This window comes from Melanerpes formicivorus, unplaced genomic scaffold (assembly GCF_026170545.1).
Source record: "Melanerpes formicivorus ecotype bairdi unplaced genomic scaffold, bMelFor1.0.p_v2 SCAF_15, whole genome shotgun sequence".
Classification (NCBI taxonomy): domain Eukaryota; kingdom Metazoa; phylum Chordata; class Aves; order Piciformes; family Picidae; genus Melanerpes; species Melanerpes formicivorus.
This window is the reverse complement of record NW_027142367.1, coordinates 10,201,227-10,220,708: the sequence shown is the minus strand read 5'-3', so window position 1 is coordinate 10,220,708 and position 19,482 is coordinate 10,201,227. Positions and strand designations below refer to the sequence as shown.

Sequence of the window (19,482 nt, the reverse complement as noted above, 5' to 3'; positions counted from 1 at the left end):
TTAGAAGAATGAGGAAATAGAGAAAACAGGAACAAATTCAACAGCAGAGTCTGCGAACAACATTGTGGCCGCTATGTATTAACCAAGAATGTCACCTGACTGCGTGCCCTCACCCTCTACATCCTCCCGACAAGTACCTGCAGTCATCAGACTGTGACCAATGATGTGGTCACAGGAACTCCCACCTGAATGTTTTACCTTTTTCAGAATGTCGTCAACAAGCTTTAGGAATATTTCATCCACGTTAAAATTATCCTTGGCACTTGCTTCACAGAACCGCATCCCAGTGATCTGCTGTGCAAACTGATGGAAGGAAAAACACAGAACTACGTGAAGACACAAACCAGGCAGCCACAAACCGCAAATATACCTCCTGAAACCTTTTAAATGAACCCCACAACTCTCCCCAAAGCTGTGACTGAAGGCCAAATCAGGTAATAACCCTGAACCTCCAAGGCGCAACAAATTTTGCCCTGTATTGCTTATTTTCACTTAAAATTGGTTTGGTGGAAATGTGTGCTGTGTGTTCCAGACTCAAAGCTGAGAAATTCAAGTCTTGAGTTGATGTGGAATGCTGTCAAACAGTAAGAACTTTTCAGAGGAACCTTATTCAATATATTCACCAGTGACCTGGATAAGGGAACAGAGCATGCTGTCAGCAGGTTTGCTGATGACACAGAGCTGGAAGGAGCTGCTGACACACCTGAAGGCTGTGCTGCCATTCAGAGGGACCTGGAGAGGCTGGAAAGTTGGGCAGGTAAAAATGTAATGAAATACAGCAATGACAAGTGCAGAGTCTTGCATCTGGGAAAGAACAACCCCATGGACCAGTAGAGGCTGGGGCATGATTTCTTGAAGAGAAACTCTGGGGAAAAGGACCTGGGAGTTCTGGCTGACACCAGGATGACCATGAGTCAGCAATGCGCTCTTGTGGCCAAGGCGGTCAATGGCATCCTGGGATGTATTAGAAGGGGTGTGGCTTGTAGGTCCAGAGAGGTTCTCTCTCCCCCCCACTTCCCCATACTGTGCCCTGGTGAGGCCATATCTGAAATTCTGTGTCAAGTTCTGGACCCCTCAGCTCAAGAAGGGCCTCAGGGAACTGCTTGGCAGAGTCCAGTGCAGAGCCACAAGGACGATGGCGTGGAACATCTCCCTTATGAGGAAAGGCTGAGGAAGCTGGGGCTCTGTAGCTTGGAGAAGAGGAGACTGAGAGGTGATCTCATTCTTGTTTATGAATATTTGAAGAGCCAGGCTCTTCTCAGTGATGTCCAATGATAGGACAAGAGGCTATGGGTGCGAGCTGGAGGTTCCACAGGAACATAAGGAAAAACTTTGTGACTGTGAGGGTGACAGGACACAGGAACAGGCTGCCCGGACAGGTTGTAGAATCACCTTCACTGGAGACATTCAAAACTTGCCTGGATGTGTTCCTGTGTGACTTGCTCTAGGGAATCCTGCTCTGACAGGGAGGTTGGACTGGATGATCTTTTGAGGTCCCTTCCAACCCCTAACATTCTGTGATCATTTAAATGCAAAATGGGAAGACAGACCTAAGTATTGGCCTTGACTGTAATGGAAAATGCTTCACTTCCAAATGCATGATGGATAGCTGAAGGAAAATGTTTGGGTATGTCCATGCTCATACTGTCTTGATCAAAATGGTGCTATGAGTGTCATGCCAAAAATATCCTCTATTGTCAGGCTCCTCAGCACTTTTGGAGTTAATCAGGCAGGGCTGTTACCAGTCCTCAAATACTACTGAAAAGCAAACAACTAGAAGGAGGCTTATAAAAATGTCCTGAGGAGAGGTATCTCCATTTTTTATGCAACTTTTCACTGTGTCTGTTTCAGAGCCCAAAAAGGAGTGGGGTCCTGTAAGCTAAGCTGTAATTTACTCTTTCTAAAATCACAGAATACACAGGGTTGGAAATGACCTCTAGAGGTCATCTAGGCCAACTCTCCTGCAGTACACAGGGACATCCACAACTAGATCAAATTGGTCAGAGCCCCATCAACACTGACCTTCAGTATCTCTGGGGATGGGGCCTCCAGCACCTCCCTGAGGAACCTGCTCCAGTATTCTGCCACCCTCACAGTAAAGAGCTTGTTCCTAATGTCCAATCTAAAGCTATTCTACTCTAGTTTAAAACCACTGCCCCTTGTCCTTGTGCTGCAAACAATCCCTCCCCAGCTTTCTTGTAGGCCCGCTTCAGGTACTGCAATGCCGCTCTGAGGTCTCCCTGGAGCTTTGTCTTCTCCAGGCTGAACAATCCCAGCTCTCTCAGCCTGTCTTTGTAGGACAGATACTCCAGCTCTCTGATAATTTCTGTGGTCCTTTCTTTAGATCAAAGACCTGCTCCAGCAGGAACAGGTAACTGCAGTCCATAAAGTAAGTATCATGGATATTGACAGACCACCACTACTTAAGTTAGATCTCAGGTCTAACCATCTGCACAAGAATAGCCATGGACCAGGAGCTGCAATGCCACAGCAGCTTTGCTTCTAAGAGTAAGTAAGAATTTGGTTAGGCCTGTTCTTACCTTTTCTCCCTGCTGTCGAGTAATCTCTCTATCAACTTCACAGTCCAGTTTATTTCCAACTAATAGAAGCTCTGCGTCTTCTGAAGCATACTGCAATTAAAACATTTTTAGGTAACTAACTCAAGATAGTAAGATTTTGTAGTGTAAGTAGTATTAAAAAAGGGCAATTCTTCTACCAAGAACCACATCAGCACAGTTTAGATGCCTAAATGTTATTTCAAAGATTTTCAGCATGAGTTTTGACATTCTGTTTTAAAAACATCACTTGAGAACCAGCTGGTCAAGTTCATCTAAGAATGGTTGGACGTCAGGACCTTACTTCACACATAGGAAATCAAGATTTTTTTCCTCCCCAGTGCACAGGCAAATGAAAAATGTTACAGATTTCCAGTGCTGCTTTGAACAGGGATGATTCTAGTTCAAGGAAACAGGAAGGGGCAACCATTTTGCAGTGAAAGCACACTGTTAAATCCTGACTAAAAGAATCTAGGGAAAATTAGCAGGCATTAATAATCCTGTATCAATGCTACTAAAAGTCTTATAGAGTGGTTTTGAGGGGACAAAAACCAACACACACATATAAAAAGAGAGTATTTATGGCTCACCTTATCAATCATTTTCATCCATTTTGGTAAATCATCAAAGGTTTCCTTCTTGGTGATATCATACACCAAAATAATTCCCTTGGCACTTCTGTAATAAGCTGAGGTAATGCTGTTGAATCTCTCCTGACCTGCTGTGTCCCTGAGAAGCAGCAGCAAACATTGGCACAAACATTTCATCAATTTGTGAAGTACAGCATAAACTGGTTTACATTTTAATGCAAGCATCCTCCCCCCACCCCAACACGCTCATTAGGAAATACTCAGTGTAGAATGTAATTTTGTTTGTGTGAATTTTAGGCCCAAAAAATGGAACAGGACTTTCAATCATTAAAAGTTTTTCTATCAGCAGTCCTTATTCCCATACTAACTTCACCAAGAAAGGCCACCAAACAGTTCTAAGAATGAAGCTGTCCAATGAAAATGCATCAGCAGATGAAGCTGGGTTTGTGGTGTTGGGGTTTGTTGGGTTTTGTTTTAACAGCCCTGAAAAGAAAAAAAAAAAGGGAGGAGGAGATGGAGACATGCTTATCAATCACAGCCAGACACCCAGCTATATAATGAGCAATGCACTGATTGTTATGAGCCGAGTGCTCAGAGCCTTTTTGCATCAACCAGAGCAATTTGGTCATGGTTCTGAAACTAAACGAAGAGGCTATGAGCAGAAGTGAATGAAGAGAGTGAGCAACTGCTGTGTGCTCTGGCTTTCAAAGGCAGATAGCTGGCCTTCACACTTACAGCTAATCTGAAGTGTTCACATAACATTCCCACTCTCACTTCCAGCCTTGCAGATTTCTTGGACAGGCTGTACTTACACTGGAGATGATTTTCCAACAGGGACACCATGATGCCCCCACTAGCTTCTATTCCAGTGTGGATGAGATAAAAGAGTTATTTTTTAACTGAACCATGAAAACCTGTGAGCTGCTTTAAATCACTTCATCAAACCTGCTTAAGGATGATTTGTGGCAGTTATGGTAAAAAAACCCACCCCAAACCTTAACTAGTGCATATCCTAGGTCTTAAAATGTGACTGGTTTCACAACTGGAAAGTAAGTTATGTGATGCTTCAAAGCCATCAAGTATTTATTGCTTGAGTTCAGCTCGATGGGCAATTTTGATGTTTCACCATTACAGCAAGACTAAAGATAGACCCAAACTAAGAGTGGGTGGAGGGAAATGTGTGCATGTGTGTTGGGACTCCAAAGTTTAATAGGAACTCTCTTTAGCAGTCACATTTTAGACAAAAGGAGAAGGAAGATGAATTTGGGAATGAGATTAACAATGGAGACCCGAAATACTTGTCACCAAAAAATAAGTAACATCGTGTTCACAAAGAACTCCCCATGCTGATTGTCCTGAATAATTCATTCTTTTGAAGCCTGCACACAACCACCAGTAGAACACCACACACCTGTGTTACTCTGCACAAAAGCTTTAAGAATTTCAACTAGGTTTAAAAGTATTTAAGTGCCTCCTGAAATTACCACAAGGATACTTGACAGCCACAAATCTTTGCTAGTGATGTCACAAAACAGTGTCCACTAGAGAAAGATTTGAAACCTCAGCTTTGTAGCCTGTGAAAAAATATTGACTCATGCTTTGCTGCAAGCCAAGGGCATTCCAATGAGGTAAAAGAGAACAAATTCCTGTTGCATCCATTCGTACTTCTGTTCAAATCCCATCCTCTGCACAGAATTTAATTCATACAAACCTTTAGGAGCCCACAGAAGGAGCAAAGATGTAGCTTGTTTCAGTAAGGCCAAGCTCTAGTAGTATTTCACACCATTTTAGATGGTTAATTGGTTGCCTTTGTACCACTAATGAGACATTTTTATTAACGTAATACAAGTTCTGGCAGCTGAAAGGACATAAGTAAGTATCACTCAGAGCAAGTAATTCTACTTTCTCTTCCATCACTTCTTTGATATGGTCAGGTTTGATTTGTGAAAGGTCCTCTGGATGTTCATTCCAGGAAAGATTTAGACACTTTAGTACAAACCGTTGATTTTCCACATATGGATAACATTGCTTTAGTGCTTATGAACCTGTCAAGCAGCCTCTGCCGTCTGTTGCTACTCCAACCTACTGAGCAAGAGGACTAAGGCTGGGATCCATTCAGTTCCATCATTAAGTAGATGTGACTGGATGGCAGGTGTAAAGGCATACCTGATGTGGAAGAATGATCAATCCCAACTTTGGGCAGAATAACAGAGAAAAAAAACCCAACAAAGAAGTTATCTGTTTATTTAGCTATCTGGTTTTCTCCCTCTGTCTTTTTCTACAACAAGGACACTGAGATGCTGGAGTAGGTCCAGTGAAGAGCAATGAAGCTGGTGAATGGCCCAGAGCAGAAGCCTTGCGTGGAGCAGCTAAGAGAACTGTGCTTGTTTAACCTGGAGAAAAAGGGCCTGGGGGGGATGACACCTTCTCACTCTTTATAACTACCTAAAAGGAGGCTTGTAGGGCGGTGGGTGCTGGTCTATTCTCCCTAGTAATAAGTGATTGGATGAAACGAAACAACCTCAAGTTGCACCAAGGGGGTATTGGGCTGGACTCATAAACTTCTTCACTAAAAGGCTCCCCAGGGAGGTGGTTGAACGCCCCATCCCTGGACATGTTTAGAAGATGCAGAGGTGTGGTGCTGAAGGACGTGATTTAGCACAAAGTTGGCAGAGCTGGCTAATGGTGGGACTCGATGATCTTAAAGGTCTTTTCCAACTGAAGTGATTTTACAGTATCTTGTTCCCCTACAGAAGACAGAAATAAAGGGGCTAATTCAGTCACCTGACAGTGCCTTCAGGTCAGTGCTAAGGACCTTGAGCAGCTCCATCACAGAGGTGCTACCAGACCACTCAGTTCATACACTCGAAGAACAGAGGGGAAATAAACATGTTGCCATTCAACTACCCACCCTGAAGACAGTCAGCAACACTGACTGGGTAGGTGATGGAGCCACCCACACAACATGATGCTTTGCCATTCCAGTTATGTCCAACTCAGTATTTCTTGCCTGCTAAGTGTTGTATCTCCAAGTCAGTCTGCACTACCAACCTCTCCTCATCCCACAGCATCCTCAGGCTCTTTAGAAGTTTGGAATGTTCCAGGGCTGCTACTCTTCTGGCTGCTGTACCCTCAGGACCTGCACTCCCTGTCTTTCACACAAACATCACACAATTTGTAGTCTGGCTTACTGGCTGTTTGAGTCACATCACACGCAGTTTAAAACAGCCATGGACAGCCTGGCTGCCCACTACATGTGTTAAATGCCCAGATGGCCACCAACTGTCTCCTGCCAGTCACACTAATTACCGTGGACTAAGGGGGACTTTGCTGCCTTGCTTTGAGGGATTGACTTCTCTTTGATTCACACAACGAACACCTCTACTGCTGCACAAGTCTAAATGAAACCAGTTCACAGGTTTCTGATTGTGAAGATGGTATTTTAATCCTTGTTCCTTTGAAAGGGAAAGTAAGCTGAGTTCATAGTCTCTAACATCACATTTATATTGTCCTTCAAACAGCTAGGTGAACATTAGCAAACTACTTCTGCAGTAAGTTCAAAGTAGAAGTCCAAGCTACCTAAATAAGCTACAGGCTGAACAAGTTGATCTTTCAGATGGAAAAATCTCATCTTCTACCAGATGCTATCTCAGTTTTCACAAAAACATGCAAAAGCTCTTCCAGTATTGAGGAAAAAATGACAACCCCTAACACAGAGCTGATACTAAAAAGCCTAACTTCAAATGTCTTCCTTTCATGTGTGGTGCTGGAGGAATTAAATTTGTCATGGTGTTTTCACTGATGTATGTACTACACTTCAGGAGTGTTTTAATAAGGATTGCTGTTGAAACACTAAGGGGAGCACTGGAAGATGAGATGAGTATTATTTAACCAGGCTACCATTACTCCTAAGTGACTGTGTACAGCTAGGTGTTTATTTGCTTGGTCAGAATCATCATAATCATGTAAGTCAGTTCAATTTAATTAAAAATCCCCAAGTTCAAATTATAAATTGCTACAACTTGAGCAATGATTTAGCATCACCGGAAACAAAAATCCCCAACAATAGATTATTCCCTTTTTAATGCTAGAAGTGGTTTTCTTAAGTTGGTTTCATCAAGAAATTGTTCTAGTGGAAAAATAACTAAACTGAAATCATAAACATGCAGTGTGTGACTCCTTGACCACCTAGAATCTGTAAGAATAAAACCCCACTGCTTGACTCTGTGTCTCTGTTTCCAAAACAGAAAGCAGACACCACTCTGAAAACATCAACAAACATCACACCAAATGAAAGCAAATCAAAACCACACAAAGCCCACTTTCAAGTGTTGACTTGTCACAATCTCACTACTTCAGACAGCATAAAATACAATACAAACACAGCTGATCTTCATTAAAATAGGCCTGGATATTTTGGATTCTACATAAATGTTCTTCTGGAAGGACCTGTGAGTCCTGGCAGACAAGAAGTTCACTATGAGATGGCAATGTGCACTGGTGGCCAAAAAGGCCAGTGGTCTGACATGCATTAAGATGACTGGGGCCAGCAGGTCAAGGGAGGTTTCCACCTCTATGCTGCTCTAGCCAGGCACCTGGAGTACTGTATCCTGTTCTGTGCTCCCCAGTTCAAAGGACAGGGAACTACTGGAAAGAATCCAGAGGAGGCTGCAAAGATGTTAAGGGGACTGGAGCATCTCTGTAATGAGAAAAGGCTGAGAGACCTGGCACTGTTTACCCTGAAGAAGACAGAGAGGATTTTCTCAATCCATATCAATATCTAAAAGGTAGGGGGTCAAGAGGATAGGGTTAGAATCTTTTCAGTGATGCCCAGCAACAGGACAAATGGGCATAAACTGCAACACTGGAAGCTCCACCTGAACATCAGGAAAAACTTCTTTACTGTGAGGGTGCTGGGACCCTGGAGCAGGCTGCCCAGAGTGGTTGTGGAGTCTCTTCCTCTGGACAGATTCCAAACCCATGCAGCCTGCTGTGGGCAACCCTCCTAAAGCAGAGCAGGGCTGGACTAGATGACCTTCAGAGGCCCCTTCCAACTCCTACCATTTGGAATTCTCTACATCCAGATAATACAAGTTGCTTCAAACAAACATGTGGAACAGATTGAAAACTGTCTTTGGCTCTCAGGTTAAATTAATTCTTTTAGAGGTCGTGGTGTGAAGTGGCAGTATTTAGAAACAATCAAAAATGTAACACTAATTTAACATTTTCACATACTTTGTGCTTTTATAGAGCCTACAGACAATACTTTTTTACATGTTTTTAGGTTGTTTTAGAGGTTACTTCTAGCTGAGCTTTTGTCCTCCTTTATTAAGAGCTTTTAATATATGAAATAATTTATTTCACAGGTACTGAACAGAAGGAATTACATTCTGTTCTAGTCCAAGACAGGGGGTCTTTTCCTCAGACTAATCTTCATGCCAGAGGTTTTCCTGTTCTAAAATTTATGAAAATGCACCAATTTAAACAACCTTCAGAAACAAATCTGGAACTCTGATGCATTCTTGTGTAACCTGCTCTAGGCAAACCTGCTTTAAAAAGGGGACTGGACTAGACACCTCCAGAGGTCCTTCCCAACCCTCACCATTCTGTGAAACCAAGACTGTTTTCTTGCCAGATGGCTGACTTCCTTGCATATTAAACCTGTAGGAATACCAGAGAGCCCCTCTGGCTCTCTAAAAGGACACCACTGCTTCCAGCAACCAGGTCCTCTCCAAAGGGAAGCCAGAAGTGACTCCTCCTTATGTCATCTGAGTGCCCAGATGATTCAGGCAAGAGGAGACAGACACACCTAAGCTTTAAAGCATGAAAGCAGGGTTCCTATTGTTTAGTCTAGTTTTCAGGCATTGAAAAAGCATATATGAGCTTGTTTCAACCAAGAACTGCAATCTGCAGAAGCAGATTTACTGTATCTACTACTTCTGGCAGCCCAAGGGGCACTACCACTGTTCTAGGTGTTACAAAGAAAAGATGGACACTACTTTGTGTCCTCAGTGCTGCTCAATCCTTTCATAATCCAAGGAGCAGGAGGTTGTTTTCTGACTGCAAGTCAAGGGAATAGGGGAAGAGTTGATGTGGTGGAGTCACCATCTCTGGATGGATTTAGACAACATGTAGATGTGGTGCTGAAGGACATGGTTTAGTGGCAGATTTAGAAGTGTTGGGTTAATGGTTGGACTAGATCTTAAAGGCTTTTTCCAACCTAAATGATTTTAAGATGCTATGATAATAGATTTTATGATAATAAAGGTTTATAAAGGCCCAACAACATACACAACATAATTCAGGATAAATCAGCAAAGTAAGTGCCTACTTAATTCCCAAAGTATCTTGATACAATTCTGATTAAGTTTAATAACAGCATTTTAAGAACCCTAACATGTAGGAGCAGCATGGCATGTTCTGAGATTTAATCATATTTTCAAACATTATTTCTCAGCATTGTGTGCTTCTCCACCATTTTAGCAGAGTTTCACACAACGTCCACATTTTAGGACCCTCTCGATTTTCAGCTGAAAAAACATATCCTGGATCCTTCCCAGCATATTCTCAATATGTGGAAAATAATGGTTTAAACATCTCTTTTTCAACAAAACATCTCCCCTATAAGGTATTTATTCATCATGCAGAAATGATTTGATAAGCTTTAGCACATTTCACAGCAAGAATTCACATCAGCAGCATCTCCATATCAGAATTTGTTGTTACCTCTGTCAGCTCCAGCAGACCCTGGCTATCAACTGCTGGCTCAGCTGCCAGCCTTGTGGTCACAGGTTTCCAAACAGGGACAGATGATGGGTGAAGACATGCCACTAACATTCAAGTGTTAGGTGACTGGTGATACCAAAGATGAAGCAGCAGTTAACTCAGAGGGAAGCAAGACAGACACATGGTGTGACAGACAGTTGATGGTGACCTGCCAAGAGGAGTTAGTAGCTGAATTCACTGCGTCCATGTAATTAAGGATGAGAAACCACCAGAATATCCCAAAAGTGTAACAAACCACTAATTTAGAGCTTTCTTACCCCCTTTTATGCATTGTTAGAAGCCTTAACAGTTTAGCTACAATGCCAGTTCTTCATCAGGCACTGTTAGTAACCCAAAGCTAAGCCTCTGTGTAGTAGTTGTATAAGATTAATGTATAGAACATAGCTGGTTTATTCTCTCATAATAATGTTTACATATTGTACTACTCTGAAAAATAAAGGAGCTTTTAAGCTCAATGATTTCTAAACAATAACAATAGTTTTAAGCATTGACATGGAGAATTGTAATGAGGAAACATGTGACCTACTCCAGAAAGGAAAAGCTCAGCTCAGACTTTGAGCCACCCTCTGAAGTAGGACTTGGACACTAGCTCAGGTATGTGTGGGACCATTTCACTTCTTAGTGCTGTTTAGAGTGGATGTAATTTACTTGGGTCTTGACTGCTCTGCACTTTAAAGTTATTAAACATGTCAAAGAAACAGCACTGCCTGTATCAAGGTTTGGAAAAACAGTTTAGAAAGTATTTCACAACTGTTTTAGAATTGTTACACTGAAGGCCAGACTTCAACAGTTCAGAAAATAAAGACTTTAACAACTTTTGTCACCTTTTGTTGCTTGCAGAACTCCTAATCTATTTCTTGTGTAGGTGATGTCATTCTTCTAGGAAAACCTGCTGAGGCCTCTGTGATGCACTGACATTTCAGTAATAACATTCACATCCTAGTTCTACCTTTATCCTTCTCCTCCTTCACCTTCATAAAAAAATCTAAAAGCTATTTGGTTTTGCTTAAGTCTAGTGGGCACAGAGGAGAAGAGGAATAGAGCAAGAGCTAAACCAGCTTATAACAGTTAATAGTATTAGACAAGCATATTAATTCATGCCAGAACATAAAAATTAAAACATACTGCTGGTTGCATGTTCGTTTTACTTACCAGATTTGTAATCTAATTTTCTTCCCTCTTAGCTCTACTGTTTTGATTTTAAAATCAACACCTATAAATAAAATACAGTGAACAGAAAAGCAGGAATAAGAAGCAAAAGTAATGAAGGTTCAAAATTTTTTTGTTGTTTGTTTTGTTGTGCTTTGTTTACACCAGTATGGGTCACCTCAGCAACATAACGGGGACCTGACACACCCATTCTGTGGGCCAGTTTGGCAGCATCACAACATAAACCTTCCACTTTGTGCGACACTTCCAGCAGCAGCTAAACCCAATGTAACAGCACAACAGCAGGCACAGAATGTTTGGTTTTTCCCTCCTCACCTCAGACTGTCAAGAACAAGCCAGCTCTACTGCTAGGTGGCACAGGTGCCCTGGGGACGTGGAGCAAAACCAGTCCCTCCACATCAGTTTTGCAGCCTGTGAAGTGGGAACCAGACACATCTGGTTTCCAGGTTAGCATCTGTAAAGCGCTGTAGTAGAAGTGCTGGAGCTGTAGTTGCTTTATGAAGAAGTTAGTCAGCACTTTCTTAACTCCAGCAAATGTTTATTAGCAGACTGCTTAGATTTAGAGACTTTAAATGTTTGTTTTATACCTGTGTGGTATTTTCATCCACCATCTCAAAACTCCAGCCACCGTTTGAATGCATGCCAAATATCAAGGACAGAACCATGGACACCTTGCTATACAGAAAGATTTTACTTCTAGAAAATGATGCTAGTCATCAATACATTAAGACATACTATGGTCAAACAATACCTAGGATACAAAGATTACCACCTCGACTAGAAGAGTATTTCAGGGTACAAATATCCTAGAATATCCCAACATTTGTAGATGTGCTGGTTTTGGTCAGGATTGAGTTAGTTTTCTTCATGTATATGAAGATTTTTTTTCACTTCAGCTCTTCCTTCTGACCACCATCCCCTCCCAACATTGCTAAATCAAGAGGGGGAAAGCAAAAGACAAGAGGACATGGCTCAGACTGGCACACAAACTCACACAGAAGTGAAGGAGTGTTGGAAACACTGACTATTTCACGTACAACTGCATACCAAGGATTAGGACGAAAGTGAAGAGAGAAAAAAAGGGTTTTATTTTCTCCAGCAAAAAATGTTTCTTTTCCTAGTGTGTCCAGTTCTGGGCCCCTCAGTTTAAGAAGGACATCGAGATACTTGAATGTGTCCAGAGAAGGGCAACAAGGCTGGTGAGAGGCCTTGAGCACAAGCCCTGTGAGGAGAGGCTGAGGGAGCTGGGATTGTTTAGCCTGGAGAAGAGGAGGCTCAGGGGAGACTTTATTGCTGCCTACAACTACCTGAAGGGAGGTTGTAGCCAGGAGGAGTTGTTCTCTTCTCTCAGGCAACCAGCACCAGAACAAGAGGACACAGTCTCAAGCTGCACCAGGGGAAGTTTAGCCTCAACGTGAGGAGAAAGTTCTTCACTGAGAGAGTCATTTGTCATTGGAATGGGCTGCCCAGGGAGGTGGTGGAGTCACCGTCCCTGGAGGGGTTCAAGAGGGGATTGGACATGGCCATGGTCTAGTCATGAGGTCCGTGGTGACAGGTTGGACTCTATGATCTTTGAGGTCTCTTCCAACCTTGGTGATACTGTGATACCCCTGGTCACAACCAAGTGTCCTTGTTGATAGAGTCAGTCAAGACTGGATTGTGACTCTGACAGAAAGGACTTGGCCTTTACACATTGTTGGCTTAGTATTTATTCCAAAATGATTTTAAAGATAGTTAGATCTGTCAAGGTGATGATAGAAGAAAACAAAAAAAATATTAAGTCTCACGTGGAATCCAGGCACCCTCAGCAAGTTTGCAGATGACACCATGCTGTGTGGTGTGGTTGACAGACTGGAGGGACGTGATCCACAGGGACCTGGGACAGGCTTGAGAAGTAGGCTTGTGTGAACTTTATGAAGTTCATCAAGGGCCAAGTGCAAGGTTCTGTGCCTGAATTGAGTCAATCCCAAGCACAAACATAGGCTGGGTGGAGAATGGATAGAGAGCAGTGCTGAGGAGAAAGGCTTGGAAGTGCTGGCTGGTAAGAAGCTCAGTATGAGTTGGCAGTATGTGCCTACAGCCCAGAAAGCCAATTCTGTCCTAGGCTTCACCCAAAGCAGCGTGGGCAGCAGGTGGAGGGAGGGGATTCTGCCCCTCTGCTTCACTCTGTTGAGAACATACTGGCAGTGCTGGGTCCAGCTCTAGAGCCCTCAACACAAGGAGGACATGGAACTGCTCCTCTTAGAGCAGGTCCAAAGTTGGGCCACGGAGATGATCAGAGGGCTGGAACACCACTGCTGTGAGAACAAGCTGAGCAAGTTGGGGTTGTTTGGCCTGAAGAACAGAAGGCTCTAGGTAGGCCTTATAGCAGCCTTCCCGCATTTGAAGGTGGATACAGGAGAGGGACATCTGACAAAAGCATGGAGTGACAGGATGATGGGTAATGGCTTCAAAGTGGAAACCAAGACTAGACATTAGGAAGAAATTCTTCCCCATGAGGGTGGTGAGGCACTGGAACAAGTTGCCCAGAGAAGCCGTGGAGGCTCCAAGTCTGAAAGTTTTCAAAGCCAGGTTGGATGGGTCCTTGAGCAACCTGATGTAGTAGGAGCACATGGCAGGGGGGGGTTTATAACTACATGATCTTTGTTGTTCCTTCCGACCCAAACCATTCTATGAAAAGAAGTGGGATGGAGTCTATATGCTAAAAGATGGTTTTGAAGTAAGATTGCTGTTGACATTATTTCAAAAGCAGATCATTCTATTAACCACCTCAAAGTCACACTGTGAAACATTTTCCTACCTTTAAATTTTGCAGTGAACAAAGCAAACCAATAACAGCTTGGGAAAAGCCCCTTCTCCTGCAGAAATGTTTGAATCATTTAACACCAAAGTTCAGCTCACCAGAGCTAAGCAAAGGTTGCTCGACTGCTTTTCATAATTAGTGACGCTCTGCAGGCATCAGCACAATACTAAAAGCTTCATGTCTGCCAGTACTGAAGGAAAAAAAACAACTATCTGGCAGCTTTCCTTTTTGCACATGAAGAAGCAAATTCCTGAGCCTGTCAGGTTTCATTACTGTGTTCCACCAGAGACCTGGCCAAAGGTAGTGCTTTGAGTTTCCATACAAATTAGTAATTTAATTAAAACAGCAACACGGTAATTTGTTTTCCACTTCCATTTCAAGCATCATCTTCAATTATGAAAAGGTTCACCAAAACAAATTATTGGGTTTGATTTATGACAATAAAAACGTCTAAATGGAAGGTTTTGTTGTCCATACAATGACTCCAGCTACTCAAAAAAGGGGAGGAAAAAAACTTAATAGCCTCAGAAAGTTAATGAGGAAATCAACTCTTTCCACTATTAGAGATAACAAATATTTACTGGTCTACCATGAAAGACATTTAGACAATGGCACATTTCAGATCACTATGCCAGTCTTAGATGTTCTTCATATTTGCAGCTGTAGAACAGAAAATTTGGACCAACTGCTGAAAAAAATCCCATTCTTCAGCAAGATGACTGCAAACAGCTTTTTAAAAGCATGACTGTTTGGCACAAGATAGAGAAGATATGAAGTCTGCTTGTAGATGGTGGGGGGTTTAGAGCAGTGTGTGGAAATAGCACAGCAGTATTTGATAAACTCTTTAAACTCCTTGTTTTCACAAACATTTAATTTACAGTTCTTCTAAGCAAGATACGTGGTTTGGGTTTGAAGGGACCTTGAAAGGTCATCTAAGTCCAACCCCCCTGCACTGAACAGGGCCATCCTTAACTAGACCAGGTTGCTCAGAGCTCTGTCTAACCTGACCTAGAATGTTCCCAAGGATGAGGCTTCTGCAGCCTGTTATAAATGCAGATGACTGCTAGAACAGCTTCAACCACCCTAGTTATGGTGAGGCCCAGTTGCATGTGAGACTTGTGCCAGTGTCTGACCACCATCAGTGGAAAAAAAATTTCTTCACTGTATCTATTCTAAATCTCCCTCTTATAGTTTAAAACCATCAACTGTCACAACAGGTCCTGCTAAAAAGTCTGTCCCCAGCTTTCTGATCAACCCTTTTAAGTACTGAAAGATCACAAATTGGTCTCCCTGAAGCCTTCTCTTCTCCAGACTGAACAACCCCAACTCTATCAGCCTGTCCTCACAGCAGAGGGCTTCCAGCTCTCACATCATTGTTGCCTCCTCTGGCTCAGCTCCAACAGGTCCAGTTCCCTCCTGTGCTGACTCCAGCACTGGATCACAGTATCACAGTATATTAGAGGTTGGAAGGATCCTCAAGAGATGATCAGGTCCAACCACCCTGCCAAAGCAGGATCATTTAGGGTAGTCTGCAGAGGAAGGCATCCAGGTGGGTTTTGAAAGTCTCCAGAGAAAGAGACTCCACAACCTCCCTGGGCAACCTGTTCCAGTGATCTCTCACCCCCACTGTAAAGAAGTTTCTCTTCATGTTGAGGTGAAATATTCTATGTTCAAGTTTGAATCTGTTGTTCCTTCTCTTATTACTGTGCACCACCAAAAAGAGCTTGCCCCCCTCCGCTTGACACCCACCCCTCAGATATTTATACACATTGATGAGATCCCCTCTCAGTCTTCTCAAGACTAAATAGTCCCAGGGATCTCAGTCTCTCTTCATAGACCCTAATCATCCCTGTGGCTCTCTGTTGGATTCTCTCCAGCAGTTCTCTGTATTTCTTGAACTGGGGAGCCCAAAACTGAACACAGTATTCCAGGTGTGGTCTCACCAGGACAGAATAGAGAGGTAGAAGGACTTCCCTAGACCTGCTGGACACACCTTTCTTGAGGCATCCCAGGATACCATTGGTTCTCTTGGCCACAAGGGCACATTGTTGTTCTATGGACAACTTGCTATCCACCAGTTCTCCAAGGTCTTTTTCCATGGAGCTGCTTGCCAGCAGGGCAGCCCCTAACCTGTACTGGTGCATGCTGTTATGCCTCCCCAGATGTGGGATCTTGCACTTGTCCTTATTAAACTTCATGAGGTTTGCCTGCACCCAGCTCTTCAGCCTGTCCAGGTCACATGGGATAGCTGCATGTTGGATCCAGCATTGCAAGTAGGGTCTCAACAGGATGGAGTAAATCGGCAGAATCCCTTCCCTCCCCCTGCTGCCAGGGATAAAGCCTAGGATGTGACTGACCCTCTTAGTCTTGTTAAACCTGCTTCTAAGACCTGATAAGCACAAGCAAATGGTCAGAATTCTGTGCAGGACTCTGGCAGTCCTTTTGTAGTTACCACTCCCTTAAGTCAGATCCCAAAACACAACTAACACCCAAGGTTAATGAACTTGGGCATTCAGAGGCTGCTCCAGCCTTGAAGCTGTAGAGCTGCACAGTGGTGTGCTTTAATGTGTGCACTGACCAACAGGACTTACTAGCCCTAGCATAACATGCTACTAGCACTATATTCCCCAACACCTCCAATTACAGCAGGTATCCCCTAAAAATAAGTCAACAACAGCTAATAGCAAGTCACTTCAGCACCTTGTGTCCTTTGTTATACAAACAGAACCGAGGGCACAGATTTATGTATAGTTCAATAAACCAGAGGAATCAATAATTGCTGTTGACAATGGCATGAGATCCAAACTACACACAGAAAGGGTTTTAAAAGGCTCTCTAGCTACTGCAACATTGTCAGAGTACTCCTGGTTTACATGCTGCCTGGTTTGTGTTTTAAATGCCTGCTGACTAATTTATTGTCAATGAAAACCCAAATGTATGCATGCCACAGAGCCAAAAAGGGCACATGCTTATGGTTGTACCCTTTGTCATGTCACAGTGGTGTAAGGGCAACCAAGAAGACCTACCACAATCTCCCCTCCCATGAGGGTGGCCTTCTCTCTATACATCAGGCTCACCTGGACCACAGGCAGTGAATGTGTTCAGTTCTTCTACAATTAATCCACTCACACCATGAGTACATCAAGATAACAGCTTTCCTTTCTACGACTTAAAAGCCGTGCACTTAGATGTGAGATTTTCCCCCATTTTAATCTGGAAAGGCCTTTTGCAGAAATCCAAACACACATCCCATACACATGTAAGAACTAAAGAAAAAGGCACAAAAACAGAGATCACAGAATGGTAGGGGTTGGAGGGGACCTCTGGAGATCATCTATTCCACCGCCCCTGCTAAAGCAGGGTCACCCACAGCAGGTTGCCCAGGATGGCAATGTACAGGTGGGTTTGGAATCTCCCCAGAGAAGAATCCACAGCCTCTTTGGGCAGCCTGATCCAGGGCTCTGGCAACTTCAGAGAAAGAAATTTTTCCTCATGTTTAGGTGGAACTTCCTGCGTTCCAATTTGCACCCAGTGCTCCTTGTCCTGTCATTGGGCATCACTGAAAAGAGTCTGGTCCCATCCTCTTGATGCCCTGCCCTTTAGATATTGATGATGAAGGGACTGATAAGTAAAGGCTGTAACACCTGGAGCTGTTTAGTCTGGAGAAGAGCAGACTGAGAGGGGATCTTCTCAATGCTCAGCAGTATCTAAAGTCGAGTGGGGGGCAAATGGATGGGGCCAGACTCTTTGCCAGTGGTGCTCAGTGACAGGACAAGGGGCAACAGGTATAAGCTTAAACCATCTCAACATGAAGAAAAACTTCTTTCCTCTGAGGGTGCCAGAGACCTGGAACAGGCTGTCCAGAGAGTTTGCAAAGTCTCCCTCCCTGGAGAGATTCCAAACCTGCCTGGATATTGCATTCCCAGGCAACCTGCTGCAGGTGACCCTGCTTTCACAGGGGGTTGGACCAGATGATCTCCAGAGGTCCCTTCCAACTCCCACCATGCTGGGATTCTGTAATTAAAAACACATTTCATACACAGGAGAACATCTGTTACAACACGTGCTCAACTGAAACAAAGTTTTTGGCTTTTCCTAGGGAAAAGAGAGTGTGAGAATAGAAGGGGGTTTTAAAGTGTATTAAAGACACAGCTCAGCGGACTGCCTGCACTGCTTTCAAAAATAAACAGCCTTAAAAGAAAGAGAACAGCCACTCAAAATAGAAGTGCACGAATGAAGTTCTAGATAAGGGCAAGTTGGCGAGGGTGACGTATCTTGTCACTGAAGCAAGCCCGAGGCTGTTCCAAGCTTGAAACTGAAATCCAATAAAAATGAAGTCTTGCCCAGACAGATTACAGCATATTCATTTTTCACCCCAAAGAGGAAGTAGAAATTATCTCCTAAAGCACAAACGGAAACACACAGAACTGGGCCTCGCCTCTCTCTTTAAAACAGTTTGTTTAGAAGTAAAACAAATAGTGAAGAAACTTCTCTCCATGCATTTTGCATCTGTTTTCAGTTGCATTATTATTTTTTGCCTAAGTGGCAGAAAAGGGAAGTGGAAACTGTTCTGCTTAATGCACACAGAGTGACCTTTCGGTGACCAAGACTTCCTGAGAGCGAAGTTAAAGGAAGAGCTGGGGAAACAGATGAAATAGAGCACACAAAAAAAAATCCCCCTCCAACTTAAATCAATCCCCACAGATTTGATTTTCAGAGGCCTATGAGTGATTTGTATCTAAACAATAAAATCAGGGGGGAAAAAAATAATCAGATCACTTTCAAAGGAACACAGTTTTAAAATTCAGAGTCATATACTAATTAAGCATTAGAGGAGATATACAATTCAAAGCCTACCACAGCTGGTTTAATTTGGACATCTGACAGCATTATACAGCCAAATTGTTTTACTTCCACTACCACTGATGACCTAAGGTGATATATATGAGTGAGGTCACATTCTTCTCCAAGCAAGAACCATCTTTGTTACCCTTGGTCTGTAACTAAACACAGTATTTACACCCATCCAAATACTGCTGAAATCACTGAAAAGAAGCTCAAGATCCTTGTTACTTGTTTCTACCACGGGAGAGGAAGGAAGTAAAACAAAAAACTACACGCTGGGGGGAGGGGATGACTGCTAAAACTGCTTCAAGAGATAAAAACAAACCCAAGCCCACTGTATCTTAATTCAACTGAATCTGTAGGACACACAGTAGATGTTAAAACACTCTAAAGGGGAAATACCTTCTTCAAACTGTGTGTTACAAAGACTTTAAGAAGATCTTTGGAATAATTAAGGATTAGTTAGACAAGAAGCAGTTTGAGGATGATTACAGAGGCAGGTAAAGTACGTTGGGCATAAAGCTTCAGTGTGTAATTCCAGAATGATTAACACACAGACATCTGAGACTGCTTGCCTAAAATAAAAGTGTACCCATAGCTCAACTGGCAACTGTGCTACAGACCAGAACGAAACAGATACACCAACAACAGGAGGAAAAAAGCCCAAGTATATATACATGCAGGCACTGAATTCTGCAGGTAAAGAAAATGAGTTCTGAGGAACCTGTTGGTG

At 43.0% G+C, this 19,482-nt stretch overlaps 1 protein-coding gene across 1 annotated transcript in view; it reads right to left on the bottom strand.

Moving 5' to 3' along the window:
- The window catches only part of RAB12 (RAB12, member RAS oncogene family), a 32,072-nt gene that overhangs the window by 3,115 nt on the left and 9,475 nt on the right, over positions 1 to 19,482 (bottom strand). The window contains exons 2-5 of the mRNA XM_068147591.1: positions 11,084 to 11,144; positions 3,146 to 3,284; positions 2,541 to 2,630; positions 199 to 303 (exon numbers count right to left, since the gene is read on the bottom strand). Coding sequence (XP_068003692.1) covers positions 199 to 303; positions 2,541 to 2,630; positions 3,146 to 3,284; positions 11,084 to 11,144 — 395 coding nt within the window. The remainder of the gene's footprint in view (positions 1 to 198; positions 304 to 2,540; positions 2,631 to 3,145; positions 3,285 to 11,083; positions 11,145 to 19,482) is intronic.